Raw genomic sequence first — 15,856 nt, forward strand, 5'->3', positions numbered from 1 at the left:
GGAAGGTATTGATTAGTGTTAACAATCTACAGCGGGGAGTCACACTATTTTCCTTCAAATTTTAGAGGCTTTGGCAGCTTCACAACTAGCGATAGAAACAGGAGAAAATCTTGCAGCCATTAAGAGGATAGTGCTATCATTAAGGGGAGGAAGAGACTCTGAAAGTTATGGCGAGTACGTACATGTATAAAAATTTAAAGCTTATTCCTAAATATTTTCATTCTTCTCAATCCAGTCAAATTTTCGCCCTTTTTTATAGTTTTAAGTTTTGAAGGGGGGTGGGTTAGCTTCACACACAAGCATAATTGTCGCTATATTTATAATAGGGGAGCGGGAGAATTGGGTAAAGGGAACAATAATCCAGCATGTCTGTCAGTGCCTCTCTCTTGCAAAAACGACATCTGGATATTGAATTTGAATTTCTATGTACTTTGAAGTCGACGAATTGAAGAGTTAATGCCAATATTTGTAAGCTTATCAAAAGTGCATAATTGTTTAAACCATGTGTATGTTTAGTAATATTTAACTATTTTGTTTTGTAAGTGGTATTATTACTTTTGTACTTTTGGTACAGTTACTTTTGTAGTTTAATACAGCAGTTTTGTTTTCTTCTTTTGTTCAGTATTTTGTTAATTTTTAATGGATGTTATTGACTCTAATAGACTCTCTATTGTTATATACTCGGCAATTGTTGTGTTTCTGTAGTTGTTGTTGTTCTAAAAGAAATTTGGACACCAGTCTGATGAAGGTTATCCACAGACCTAGGTGAAAGTTGAGGTCAGAGAAAATCAATGAAGCCTGTCTTCTAAATTGATGGATAACCTCCAGTGGTAGTGGTAGGATTAAGGTGATCTACAAGGAAAAAGAATATTTTCTCAGGGAAGGTATTGGTTAGAGTTAACAATCTACAGCGGGGATTCACACTATTTTCCTTCAAATTTTAGAGGCTTTGGCAGCTTCACGACTAGTGATAGAAACAGGAGAAAATCTTGCAGCCATTAAGATGATAGTGCTATCATTAAGGGGAGGAAAATACTGAAAGTTATGACGAGTACGTATATGTATAAAAATTTAAAGCTTATTCCTTATATTAAAATATTTTCATTTGGTTCTGAATCCAGTCGAATGTCCCCCTTCTTTGTTTAGTTTTAAAGTTTTGAAGGGGGGTGGGTTAGCTTCAGACACAATCATAATTGTTACTATATTTATAATGGGGGAGGTGGAGAATTGGGTAAAGGGAACAATAATGCTGCATGTCTGTCGGTGCCTTTCTCTTGCAAAAACGGCATTTGGATGTTGAATTTGAATTTCTAGGTACTTTGAAGTTGACGAATAGAAGAGTCAATGCCAATATTTGTAAGCTTATAAAAAGTGCATAATAGTTTAAACCGTGTATTATTTAACTATTTTGTTTTGTAAGTAATATTACACAGTTTTTTTTTGTAGTTTAATACAGCAGTTCTGGTTTCTTCTTTGCTCAGTATTTTGTTAATTTTTAATGGATCTTATTGATATAAGATCCATATAGACTCTCTGTCAATAGACTCTCTAATAGACTCTCTAATAGACAGCCTAATAGACTCTCTGTCAATTTGTCAATACTTTAGACAAAAAAAAACTGGATGGTTTGAAGCATTAAGTTTATTGTTGTTTTATCAAAAATAATGCTACTAATAAATTTCAGCAAAATGCCTTGAATATATTGCACAAGAACAAATATGACATGAGTGCTGCTTGGGGAGCATTGGTGCCCTCTTGTGAACCAGTGCTTTGCCGAGATGAGTTTGAGGGATGGTGTTCAGTTGAAGCAGCTCTCTTTGAAGAAGGGATGTTAAAACACGGCAAAGATTTCTTTGAAATACGACAAGACTTTGTAATATATTTTTTTGTTTGTTTTTTCTTTTCTTTTTTTACTTTCTTTGTTTAAGTTTTTTCTGATATTTATATAATTGTCGTTAATTGTTCAACAAAGTAGCAGTACTGCATTTATTTTCCCCCTTTATATTTAAGTAATGAAGGGTCCTATAATCAGGAACGATAAGACATGGAAGTTTAAATGTTTTTTCTTACGGTAGGTGACTGTGAACTGCTGAGGGAGGCTTGGTGACATAATTTTCAAAAAATATTTGGGATATTCTCCAGAAAAAATCAAATATTTTGTTTCAGTTCCCTAAAGAGTACATACAAGGAATGGAATAAAACTGTCCTACCACTGAAAATTAGCTTCTTGGCGATCATTTATTGTCAGGCTTGTATAGACCATAAAAATTTCTCTTTGGAAACCATAGAAGAGAATTAAGATCTCTTCTGGATTTTTTGAAAATGATAAGTAATTCTAGATTTCCAGAAAACTAATTTTAGGAGCCCCAAATTAAATTTTTTCGGCATTGTTCATAATTTTGTGTTTATTGAATATTTCAATATCTAGTATTTGTATAAAACTGTATGGATAAAACTGTATAAAAACTAAAAACGTAGAGCTAGACAAGTCAATATGCGATCCGAATCATACGTTGAGAGGGCAGGATGATTTCCTGCATTTTTGTTGTATTCATATCTCTCAGATGAGATTGTTGAGTCGCTGACTCTATAGTATTAGAAGTTTTTTAAAAGTTATAGTTATGATTTATTTAAACTTTCTGTACAAAACATGAATGCACTTAGAGGAGTATAAAGAAGAAAATGAAAATAGTTTAAAAAACTCACAAGAAAAATTATATTCCAGCTACGTAACCAACACGCTTAAACTACACAATTTAAGTGGAAACTCGGTAATACCTTTGCGACGCTTATGAAATCTGTCTTCAAGCTGGTCTATGTTTGAAGAAACATCAAGTATGCCATACTATTGAAAATGAAGTGGTCACGAGTCCAAAATAGCAACTGGAGAAGATATTTGCAAAATCAGAAGAGTATAGATCAAATTACCTTCCGTTCAGATTTCTCGAAGAAACTCCACAAAAAGAAGACATTCGGGACCAAAAAAGTATTGTAAACTCTGCCTAAGATTATCTTGGGAAACTGACCTTTAACTCGAGCAAGCAGCCAGTAAAGTTTTCAAAGCTTTTCTTTCAGTGTTGACATATCAAGTATTTAGTGGTCAAAACAGTTCAGTCCAATGGTAGACCTGAATATTTCAGCGAAGACGATGCGGAAATAGTTTTTGGGCCAACGTGGATAGTTACCGGAACTTGCTCAGAGGAACTGTAAACAAGAAACTCAGTTTGCGAAGAGGCGACTTGGAGGCCGATCTCATTTAGACCTGAACAAACGGAATAAAAAGCAGTTTGGAGAGTTTCATCTTATATTAGAAGAATGTTATCCGCGTAACAGAAGTGGCTAGCATCAGCATAGGGCCCAATCAAATATGGATGAAATAGGAAGTGTTCAGAAGTTCAGAATGTAAATTGGGCTTGTACCCTTCTCGTACGCAGGATCATTTCTGGTGCTTTTAAGCTCTAATGTCGCTCTTTACTTTCACCTGAAAGTGGTCTTTTTAACATTTTCTGATTTAGCTCCATCGCATAAGGAATCACATGATAATGACAATTTCTTAAAACACTATTGTGTGAAGGTTAAAGTTCAGCTTAAACAGAGGGGTAACAGCCCTCTTTACATTTAAAAGAGCCTCTGGTAAAAAGCTCTAAGCCAAGTTAACTTATATCTTCAACCATAACTTTATCATAGCTTATAACTTCGATCATAAATCCAAAAAATAGCCTTTTTATTACAATACTTAGTATCTACTTTTACACTAATTCTTAATGTACAGAAATCATTAGATCAAAATTTACCCATTAAAAGTTAGTAACGTAAGAAACATGTATAAGGTTAGGAAAACAGGTTAATTATCATCAAAAGAGGATTTGATCTTGATGAGAATTACTCTATGAACACTGAGGACCTCAAAACACAGGTTAAAAACTTCAACTTAGAAAAATTAAAAATGTCGTATTTTTTTACCAAGAATGATGGTTTTTTTTTCGGGTTTGATACATTATTTTTAATTGTACATTATTGAAGTTTGGTCCGCTGGTATTTCAAATAAGCAAGCAAATTAATTTCTTTACCTTTTTCTTTTCTTTCCTTCGTTGCTTTTATTTATCTTACATTCCTTTTGGTTGCTCAATTTATGTGTGGGGAGTAATTTTCCAGGAGGGACTTGTCCGGAGGGGATTTTTGGTGATGAATTTTCCGCGTAGGATAATATTTTCCGGGAGGGGGCGGGGAAATTATTTGCGGTGGGGAATACTCTGGTAAACGTTTTTATGTATAAAATTATCTTCACTGATTGAAGCTCGATCTCCTTGTACTGTAACATAAAGTTGACGTTGAACATTTTACGTGTCTTGTGAAGAAAATTTCCTTACGAAGAAAAAAAAACACTTTATTTTGGCTTTTTCTTTCAGTCTTTTAAACTAGAAATTAATCAATGAAATTAGGTTAGAAATGGATGAGGTTACTCTGTCAGTATTTTATGACAACTTTTATTTTATATAATTGTAGAGTCGATATTTTTGTATTTAAGTAGATCTTTTGGTTTTGTCCTATAGTATTTTTTTTGTCTTTATATAGCTTTTCTTTGTCATTTTCCTTCTCTTGATTTGTTATAAACTACTAAGACCTTAATTTTCTTGCAGATTTTCTTGCTTCTTCAATACCAGTTTTAATGATCCTAGCCAATCACCGAAGAAAGAGAAATAGCTTTTATTTCCACGAACTGTAAAATACTTAGATGATAGATAATAAAATGTCTTTCTTTTCTAGCGTAATAAAAAATCAAAATACCTTCAGTACATAAAAAAAATAATTGAGAACTGAAGCTAAATTGTACTTGTAGATTTAAATACTTCTAATACTACTAACAACTCACTGCAGCACCAAGCCACCTGCGGCCAACCCAGCTATGCACGCTCCTCGTCCATCACAACCTATTCAAAGCCTTCCTCTTACACCCTCCCAGGAAGTTCCCATTTCCCTTAAATCTTTCCTTACGACATCTTCCCACCCCAACGGGAGACGACCTGGTTTTCGTTTGTCCCTAGACGGTTGGCCGACAAGGAAAATCCTTTGTAATCTGGCATCCTTCATTCGCAGAACATACCCTAGCCATCATAGCCTTTCTTTCATTATAGCCCTGGAAGTCGGGATCAAACCACACTTGTGATACAACCTACTGTTTGAGATACGGTCAGTCAGTCAGGTCACAAAACAATCCGTTGGCAATTTCTCTGGAAAATATCAAGCAAATGTCCTCCATTTTTCCGGAGTGCCCACACTTCAGAAACATACTTGACTGCTGTCATTACTCCAGCTTCCAATATTCTAATCTTGGTTCGCAGACTTATCCCCCTATTCTTCCAAACTTTTTCTAACTGTGAAAAAACACCCCGTGCCTTCGCTATTCCCTTGGCTCACTCATATCACCTTTCTTATAAACAGGTTTAATTAAAGTTTTCCTAAACTCGCTAGATACTTTCCCTTTTTCAAAAATCGTATTTATAATCTTCAGTAACTTATTTCTAACCTCATACATAACCACCATATTTAAGAAACCCATTTACCAAACTCTTATTATCTTTTGCCTTATTGTTTTCTAATCCTTTATGTAGTGTCACTAATTCTTCCTCACAAAATAAATTTTCCTTCGCATCAAAGTTTACAAACTTTTTCATTCTTTTCTATATATTTCCCTGTAATTCTATCACGGTGTAGCACATTCTCAAGATTTTCTACCCATCTCTCTTAACTCTTCCTTCGCTAATTGTGACCTTATTCTTATCTTTAACTGGGACAAGTCCAGATTGACTTTTCCCTCTCAATTTATTAAAATCCCCGTACACTATTATACCGTCTAGCTACATCTTCCAGATCCCAGTCAGTTTTATCCATGGCCTCCATTTCACACCTCCTTAGTTCATATTTTAATGCTTTCTCCCCTTTTTTTCTCTTCTTCTTATTTTCATATGATCTATCACTCAGATAATTCTTGTACAAGCCATTCCTTTTGTCTCTTAAACATACAGCATTTACACTAATATTCCTAGCCACGTTCCTAACTTTCTTCCTTAAGATACCATCAGCGACTTCACAAACTATTTTCCTAAAATGAGTCTATCCATCTTCTACATTGTCAAATTTTAAACTCCCCAGATCAGTATTCAATTGTTTCCGAAAAGTTTCTCTCGAAGGTATGAAGCTAAGAGAGGAAAGGAAGCAATAAACGAAAAATAAAACCAAAAAAGGTGAGAAAACGAGGATTTTGCCAGCCAGTGGTAAAATATGAAAACGAAAAACAAGCAAATATTTCGACAAGTCGTCCTCAGTGCTACAAAAAAAAAAAAAAAAAAAAAAAAAATCTAACCTTTTGGAGTCTACTGCACAAGATCCGAACAGACACTGAATGAAAGACCAAGCCGGAACCAATGAAAAAAGGGATTTACCAAAGAGATTGGGCAAGAATGTTTTGCCTAGCAATACATTTTGCTCTTCTGCAATTTCGGTTTTCATTTGATATGTTAATAGGTTCTCTTAAATTTTATTGGGTGCAAATATCAACTGAGTCTTTTAGTATTAAATTGTTATAAATTGGGCTTTGAAATGTCTCCGGTGTCTCTATTTATAGCCAAATTTCTGTTTATAATTTTTTTTTTTTATCTCAATTACTTCTTTAAAATATTGAGATAGGCCATTTACAGTAGATATTAAAGTTGCCTCCTCAAAAAGAACAACATGTTTAGGAATTTCGAAAATATGCTGGGCCAAATATGCATGGTCTTAGGAAGTATTTACGTTTCTCTCAAATTCTCATGCTGGAGTCCACCAACGTCATAGCTTCCTGGAAGGTTGCTACACTTCTTAAATTTCAGTCTTAAATTAACCCTAGACAATACTAGATGGTGATCTTTACTTTTAACATCAATAACAGCGCTCCTATATACCATAGTATCTTTTATTGATCCATTCAGTATTTGATTTACAATAACATAATCAATAAGGTCAGCTTTGTTACCATCATGTGAATGTCTTGTTAACTTATGGGCTATTTTATGACTAAATACTATATTGGTTATTACTAGCTTGTTATACCTACAAAATTGCATAAGTGTGTAATCATTGCTGTTTTCTTTTCATACACCAAATTTGCCTAGGCTAGGGGATCATCCACTGCTTTTTCTACCGATCTGGGAGTAGAAATACCTTAATAAAAACACCGTATTTCCACCTGGGACATACATATTTCTACCTGTAGTTGTAAGGAAAATTCATCGGAGTCATTTCTATGTCTGTCAGTCGGTCCTACAGGGGCATATACTACTATGACTGATACCCTGCACTTTCTAGTCAGAAAACAAGCGACTATTAGAATCCAGTGCAAATATTCTGTCGTTTTCTAGGCTGTAATTTCCTCAGGGGTTACCCCTCCTCAAGGTCATCCTGCAGTGATGTTAGTAGTCACTGTTTTGGTTAGAAAAACTAGTGAAAGGTTCATCCTAATGCCACTTTGAGGCCACGTAAGCAAGGATTTCCCTGTCGGGATAGGGGCGGAGAAAGGAACCTATGACGCAGTGGAGACACCAAACCATCCCGCAGCACCAGAACAGCTCCAATACAGCCTATTTTCATCAGGGTCTTTAAATACACTTTTATCAATTAAAGAAACAAAGCCATAGCAGTTTAGTGGCTAAAGAATCGACCAAATCTCAAAGAACAGTCGCTATTTTACAATACTACTGTTTTCTTTTCCTTTTAGCTTCCCTGGAAATCCGTGAAAAATATTGTGGAGTACTATTATATGTGGAAAACATCTGATCGCTACGTCAAGCAGAAAAAAGGGAACGTAGGCCAAGCAGAATCCAAACTTATTCAAGTCTTAATTTCGTCCCGGTAAGGCGACCAGCATCTAAACTATTTCATATATATTTGAATTTAAAGTGTAGAGGGTAACAGTTGTAATTGGAAGCATATATAAAATTTAATAAGTTGTTTATAAGAGAAAAAGGAGAATTAATTCGTTGGATAACGTAGAGTATTTAAAAATATTCTGGGTATATTAAGGTATATCATAAATATTTTAAGGTATGTTGAAATTATATTTAAGTATATTAAGATATATGAAGTAATATATATCTTACATCATACTGTAGTTTTAATATTTATATTTAAATATTAAAAGTATGTTATGCAAAAGTTTGCAATCTATTTTGTCATACGAAAAATAAAAACGCCCAGAGTTCTAGTATTCTAATATTGAAATATTCCAGTATTGCCTTAGTATTTCAGTATCCTTCCAAATATCGAAAAGCATTGGGATTATAGAATATTTTTCAAGTTTTAAGGAATATTCTTTTGAAAAACAGTTTTGTGAAAATCTTACCGTCCTTTTGAGGAGTAGAAGCAATAATGTTTTTTTTACCGGATTCAAGCATTCATCCATTGATTTTTTATACATCCTGTATCCCTCCCCCCATTCTGTCCAAAAGCTAATTAATTTCATTATATAAATATATATATATATATATATATATATATATATATATATATATATATATATATATATATATATATATATATATATATATATATATATATATATATATATATATATATATATATATATATATATATATATATATATATATATATATATATATATATATATATATATATATATATATATATATATATATATCGCTTGGCCTTCATTATCGTGTATTATTACCTCAGACTTTTTTCCATGCCTTTTAATTAAGCCGTTCGGATTTATTCAAAATCACGTTATAATGCCCCCTGAAATACCTAAAATTGGCATAATCATCGTTTTATTCTTAAGTTTCAAGCAATACGGTTTTAAATCAGCAGTTATAGTTGAATTAAGAAATTCTGTCTTGAATTAAATTCCTCATTCCTGTTTAACACGTTCCTTATTTAATCGTAATTTTCTGAAATATTCAAACACTGCTATGGCATAATTATCGGGTTATTGTTTAGTTTTAAGTCACATTTTCTTTTGTAATTCAATGTATATATATATATATATATATATATATATATATATATATATATATATATATATATATATATATATATATATATATATATATATATATATATATATATATATATATATATATATATATATATATATATATATATATATATATATTACTGTTTCTTGTTCCATTTCTTTTTCTTTAGCTGTTCAGTCATTTGTCATTTTGTGCAATTTTTCACATGTCATAAATTCTAAGTTGTGAAATCTCTTTCTATCCTTTACATACGCTAAAATAACACGTTCCCTATTCTATTATAATTTTCTGTTAAGTAGTTTTTCATCTTGTTTAGTTTTGCATGCGTCATCGATACTAAAAACGATACGACCCCTCCTTGGGGGGAAATGATGTAATTTTTGCTCTTGATCGTTTGCAGTTCAATGTGATTTGTTGCTGTTTCATGTCTTTTTCTTTCGCTGTTGAGAGTTATTTGTCATTTTGTGTAATTTTGTACGTGCTATAGATAATAAATTAATTCTTCCTTTTATCCTTTACCGACGCTAAAATAATACTTTCCTTATTCATTTGTAATTTTTTGCAAAGCAGTTTTTCATCTTGTGTATTTTTGCGTGCGTCATAGATACTAAAAACGAAACGAAAACTCCTGGGGCGGAAGTGACGTAATTTACGCTCTTGAAAATGTGCTCATAAATACGACGTCACTCATATGACTTTTTTTAAAATTAAATCTAAAGAAATTTGGCATAATCATTGCGTTATTTTTTAGTTCTAAGTCATGAAGTCAAATCAGCAATCTCAAGTGAATTAAGAAATTTTGACGGTAACTCAATTCCTTCTTCCTGTTAATCCTTCACAAAGTTATACATTTTATAGGATTTGTATTCTCTGGGATTCGTTGTGATTCTCATTGTTGCTTCTTTTCTAAGCTCAGACTTCGTTTATGATTTGATGTGATTATCGCTGTCGCTTGTCTTCCAACCATAGATTTTTTTTGTTCGTTTTCGTTCATCATTATCTCATATTTTTTTCCATACCTTTTGCTTTTGCAATTTGGATTCAAGCAGCATCTTATATAATCTCTTAAAACGTCACACAGTAGATACCAAAAACATCTTTTCGAGATTCTAAACGTAGATGGCTGTTCAACATTTTCGTTTGCAATTCAATGTGATTTTCGTTATCGTTTTTTCCATGTCTTTTGCTTTAGCTGTTGTGATTCTTACTTTTGTTTACTTTTTAATCAGATATTTATTTGTGCTTCATTTTCATTAAGCTCCCACCAATTTTTTCCGTACCCTTTGCTTTAGCTTTATGGATATGTCATGTCACATTTGATTTCCGGGCTGTTGGATAAAATTTATTCTTTTTATTCAAACGACATATCATTTCAACCCTTATTAGCTAAATCATTTCATGAAGTTTGTTGAAGCCAATGGAGTTTAAGTGAAAAGTAGCGTCTTTGTAAAATTACAACTTTATTCTCTTAGTGTTTCGGTTACTGTTGGCTCAATCTCTACGTCTTTTGGTACTGGATGTGGTTTTACCACCTTCTGCTTCAGACTTGCCTATAAAATTACGTCTTTAGAATTATCAACATCCTTAGCTATTGCTATTCCTTTACTGACAGTTTTACACTGGATTTGATGCAGTATCAGGTTCTTCGTTAACGTTCTTACAAAATCCAATGTATATTTATAGCTATCTAACCGCTAGGAGCTCTTGTAAAGTGTTGAACGTCTTTATTTGCTGCTTTTTCTTCGATTGGACCTTTAACTTTTGCCTCGTCTTGTCTTTTGCCGTTATGAAAAACATAACGCCAAACCTTTGTTGTTGTTTTTTTAACAGAGGCTGATGCAGTAGCAGGCTTTTCTTTAACGTCCTTATAAACTCCAATATCTTTATCTATAGCTATTTCATCGCTTGGAGATTTTATAAAATGTTGAACGTCTTTATTTGCTGCTTTTTCTTCGATTGGATCTTTAACTTTTGCCTCGTCTTGTCTTTTGTCGTTATGAAAAACATAACGCCAAACCTTTGTTGTTGTTTTTTTAAAAGAGGCTGATGCAGTATCAGATTCTTCGTTAACGTCCGTATAAACTCCAATATCTTTATTTATAGCTAGTTCATCACTTGGAGCTTTAATAAAATGTTGAACATCTTTACTTGCTGCTTTTTCTTCGATTGGATCTTTAACTTTTGCCTCGTCTTGTCTTTTGACGTTATGAAAAACATAAAGCCAAACCTTTGTTGTTGTTTTTTTAAAAGAGGTTGACGCAGTATCAGGTTCTTCGTTAACGTCCGTATAAACTCCAATATCTTTATTTATAGCTATTTCATCGCTTGGAGATTTTATAAAATGTTGGACGTCTTTATTTGCTGCTTTTTCTTCGATTGGATCTTTAACTTTTGCCTCGTCTTGTCTTTTGCCGTTATGAAAAACATAACGCCAAACCTTTGTTGTTGTTTTTTTAACAGAGGCTGATGCAGTATCAGGATTTTCTTTAACGTTCTTATAAACTCCAATATCTTTATCTATAGCTATTTCATCGCTTGAAGATTTTATAAAATGTTGGACGTCTTTATTTGCTGCTTTTTCTTCGATTGGACCTTTAACTTTTGCCTCGTCTTGTCTTTTGTCGTTATGAAAAACACAACGCCAAACCTTTGTTGTTGTTTTTTAACAGAGGCTGATTCAGTAGCAGGCTTTTCTTTAACGTCCTTATAAACTCCAATATCTTTATCTATAGCTATTTCATCGCTTGGAGATTTTATAAAATGTTGAACGTCTTTATTTGCTGCTTTTTCTTCGATTGGATCTTTAACTTTTGCCTCGGATATGTCGGATACGTCGAGAATCTGTGAGAAGTCTGTGATAATAGTGATACCGAATTGCCGATGTTTTTCTTTAATAATAATCTAAGTGTTTCTTTTTATTGATGTGTCTAATTTTTTCCTTTTTCTTGTTCCTTTCTCCACTATAATCTTTCGTATCTTGTGGGTAAATAAATAATTATTATTATGACATTTTTTTTTCGATGTTTTTCTTTAATAATAACCTAAGTGTTTCTTTTTATTGATGTGTCTAATTTTTTCCTTTTTCTTGTTTCTTTCTCCCCTATAATCTTTCGTATCTTTTGGGTAAATAAATAATTATCATTATGACATTTTTTTTTCCGATGTTTTTCTTTAATAATAACCTAAGTGTTTCTTTTTATTGATGTGTCTAATTTTTTCCTTTTTCCTTTTGTTCCTTTCTCCACTATAAGCTTTCGTATCTTGTGGGTAAATAAATAATTATCATTATGACATTTTTTTTCTGTCAGAAGATCTTGAATCTTTTGCATGACTATTGCAAAAGATACCATGCATGATTATTGATATGATTTATTCACACGATCCTGAGCCCCACCAGCTGTCGATAATTTTGTATATCTCGTTGGTTCCCAACATATAACTTGTGTGCTTTTTCTCTTCTAATTTTGAAGTTCCTCTCAGCATCCCTTCAACGGGAACAAATGCACTTCTAACCATTTCTATTATTGTTCATATGGGGATAGCTAATATTAAAAAGATAATTTTGTTTTCCAACGTTTAGTTTTGAAGATATAGGCATTTCCAACTTTCGTTGGGACATATTGAATAGTTAAGGGGGCCTTTTTTTCTTTTTTTTTCTGTGTCCTACAGCCTTCAAAAATGTCAATTTGCTAGTTACTGAAGATTGTCGTTTGCCTTGTTTTTATGTAAGTAATTTTGACGAAGTTTATGAATTGATAAAATTTGATTTTACTTTAGTTACGATGTTGCGAAGGGATGTCCAGCTTCGAATCTTCAGGATACAGCCAATAGTTGTGATCGTAACGCTGATAAATCATGTTCAATGTGTGGTACCTCGGTTTCCTCTGGCTGGCTAGCACTGGATAATGCCAACACTGGCTGTCAACTTTGCTGCAATTGCCAAGACTATTGGAAAAGGCAAGACATTTATTGAGTTTGGTTTCAGAACGCAATTGCTTTTCTTAGTAGCCTGGGACATTATTTTGGGGAAATTTAAATTGCTTGTCTTCTTCAAATATGTGTTAAAATGCACACTGAAGATAACTAAAAAGATTTTTAGCGATATAGTTCAAGTTTTTGCTAAATGATTCCTTAGAATTTTCCACTTGAATTTCGATTTTGGGGCTAAGAGGCTCATGAGGGTAAATTCTATATAATTTTAATGTTTTTGAGGTGACTGGAATCATTAGAGTAAAAAAGGCTAAGAAATTATAATAATAATTTGAGTTTTTTTATTAACAAGAACAGTAATAACTGATTTTTAACTCATATCGTACAAAAACTATGACACTCAGAGTGTTAAAAAATACTAGACTAAAACAAAATTTAATTAATAAAAAGAACAAACTAATTATTCATGCTGAACGTGAGAACTTTTTGTAGAGCATTGCCACTCTTCTTTTAAATCTGGGACATCAAATTTATGAGCAATATTATTTTAACTCCACCAAGTGGGGAAATCAAGTAATAAATTGTGATATCTATTATAAGAAGATCGAATTTCTTTGACACCATTCTTTGTTAAAAGGTTAAATACTAGTAAGATTGGGGGTATTATTATCACTGAAAGTAGAGCACAACGTACCTAGGACAAATGCACTACTCCTTTTAGCATTACGAATAATGTGGCATCGTAGGCTATAGGGCCTAACTGACTTCAGTCACTTTCTGGCATTTGACCTGTTAACACCTATGCCGGGTTAAATTTTTGAAACCCGTTTTTGGAAGTTATTCTAATCCAAGTTTCAGTCATTGAACAGTTTCGAGCTATATTAACTGGATTTATTGTTTCACTATTATGTCCAGGCCCATGAAATTCACATGCCCTGAGTGCAGACTTTGTGCCGCCAGTGGAACAGTGCAGTGCAGTCGGTGTCAACAGTGGTTTCATCCAAAATGTGCAGGCATTTCTATTGAGGAGAGAAAACAATGTGGTGAGTGGTTTTGTTTAAACTGCCAGTCCTCCCGTTCTTTGAATGAGGACCCCGAACCACCTTTAACACCACTTTCTCTACCCCCTGGCTCTAAACCACGCTCTACACCCAAGTCTGCCACAAAACCTACAACCCCAAAATCAGTTTCAAAAAATCAAGCTCTCCACGCCCCCCTTGTGTTGACTGTGTTAAACATATCAAAGAGCGGAGATCAGCTGGCTGATCTCCGAGCTAAATACAATTCCCAGTTAGAGAAGAATTCAGAGCATGAAGTAGCCATAGAAGATTTGAAAAAACAAGTTGATATTTTTCTCAATGACCAAAAAATTGGTAAAGATATACTCCATGAACGTGAAAATATATTAAGTGAAAATATCAACTCCCATAATTCCCAACGCCTCCTTATGGAAGATGAACTCTGCAGTCTAGAAAACAATCAAGTGACCCTTATTCGAAAATCACCAAATTACAAGAGGATTTAAAAAACAACAAAGCAATTATTACTACACTAGGGAATCAATTATCAGAGTTCAGTAAATCCAGCAATAATTGCAGAGTATCCCATGAGAGCATACAAATACCTACGTGTAGTATGACTACTGATGACGCCCTTGAGTTCGTGAATAATCCAGTGACTTCCGGTTTTTCACATAAATTATCAGGTGATAATGAACAAAACAAAAAGGTTATGGAGGAGTCATTACCAGACGATGACATTTTTATTATTTTTGAAAAAATTACGAAAGTGAAGGATAAAAGTGAAATAAACATAAAAATAAGCAGAAAGGAAAATGTGATCTGCAAGCATTTTGATAGTGGTTTCTGCAAGTTTCGCAAACAATGCAAGTTTCTACATATTTGTCGTCAGTTTATTTCGGGATTTTGTGTGTCTTATAAGTGTATTTTTGACCATGTTGATCTTTGTTCTGTTGTATCTTGTTTTGATAAGTCGTGTACTTTTGCTCTTGCATCTTCAGGTTTGGAGCGCAGGTTTAAAACCCAACGTTTTTTAGAGCGACGCCGAATGTATTCACGACCCCCCCCCCCTTCCCCCTCCCCTTGTTCGTGTTCCATTCGACTTTCAGTCTTATCCCCCTGCATACCCGATACAGAGCAGTATACCACAGGAATCCATCCCTCGAAACAATCCTCCGCCCCAAGTACTTACGCGTGCCCAGTCATTTCAACCCCCACATTCACTTCACTCAATTCGGACCATCCCCAAACACCCCCTCACTCTTATTCCTCACAAAAATCCACTCCCTTTCGACTCCTTTCTTCTCCGTGCGTCCAAGAAGTTACCGACCGGTTCTGGACTCTACCTGTTATTTTCCGAAACAAACCCAACCCCTCCCCTCTGAGACACCCCCCACCGTACTTCCCTCCCTCAGCATCATCTTGCCCCCCGACCCCCCCCCCCCATTTAAAGAACACTCCCTACTTGACTTATTGACTACTCCCTTCCTTGAACTTTATCCCCCCTGGCTACCCTACCAGTATGACTCTGGTTTAAGAGTAAGCAGGCAGAACGATCCAAAGGTAACACATCCATGCAGAGTTTCTAAAACTTCAAATAGTAAGACGAATTCCACCGTAGTTCCATCCCAACTTAATAATATTCCCATAATTTGTCCGCTGTCCTCCTTTTCTCTCAAGCCCGGTCCAGTCCGGCCTTTTAATAATGCCTCAAAGCCACCCCCTTACCCACAGCATCCTTCACATAAATTTCAACCCCAAATAACTCCATCCCGAATTGAAAAAAAAATTCCAATACCGAAATCAGTTTAAATTTCCAATTTTCCTACTTAACAATGCTGAGAGCTTGAATTTTTATAAAATTACAGAACTCGAGGG

General features: G+C 33.9%; 1 protein-coding gene across 2 annotated transcripts in view; it reads left to right on the plus strand.

Annotated features, from left to right (window-relative positions):
- The window catches only part of LOC148951525 (metastasis-associated protein MTA3-like), a 156,215-nt gene that overhangs the window by 83,134 nt on the left and 57,225 nt on the right, over positions 1-15,856 (plus strand). For both annotated transcript variants that reach the window (XM_089090311.1, XM_089090313.1), the window contains exons 8-10: positions 1,685-1,873; positions 7,754-7,887; positions 12,807-12,986. In XM_089090311.1, the coding sequence (XP_088946437.1) occupies positions 1,685-1,873; positions 7,754-7,887; positions 12,807-12,986 (503 nt within the window). The remainder of the gene's footprint in view (positions 1-1,684; positions 1,874-7,753; positions 7,888-12,806; positions 12,987-15,856) is intronic.

Source organism: Artemia sp. Qi Xiang Cuo, chromosome 6 (genome assembly GCF_049724085.1).
Source record: "Artemia sp. Qi Xiang Cuo chromosome 6, ASM4972408v1, whole genome shotgun sequence".
In the NCBI taxonomy this organism is placed as follows: domain Eukaryota; kingdom Metazoa; phylum Arthropoda; class Branchiopoda; order Anostraca; family Artemiidae; genus Artemia; species Artemia sp. Qi Xiang Cuo.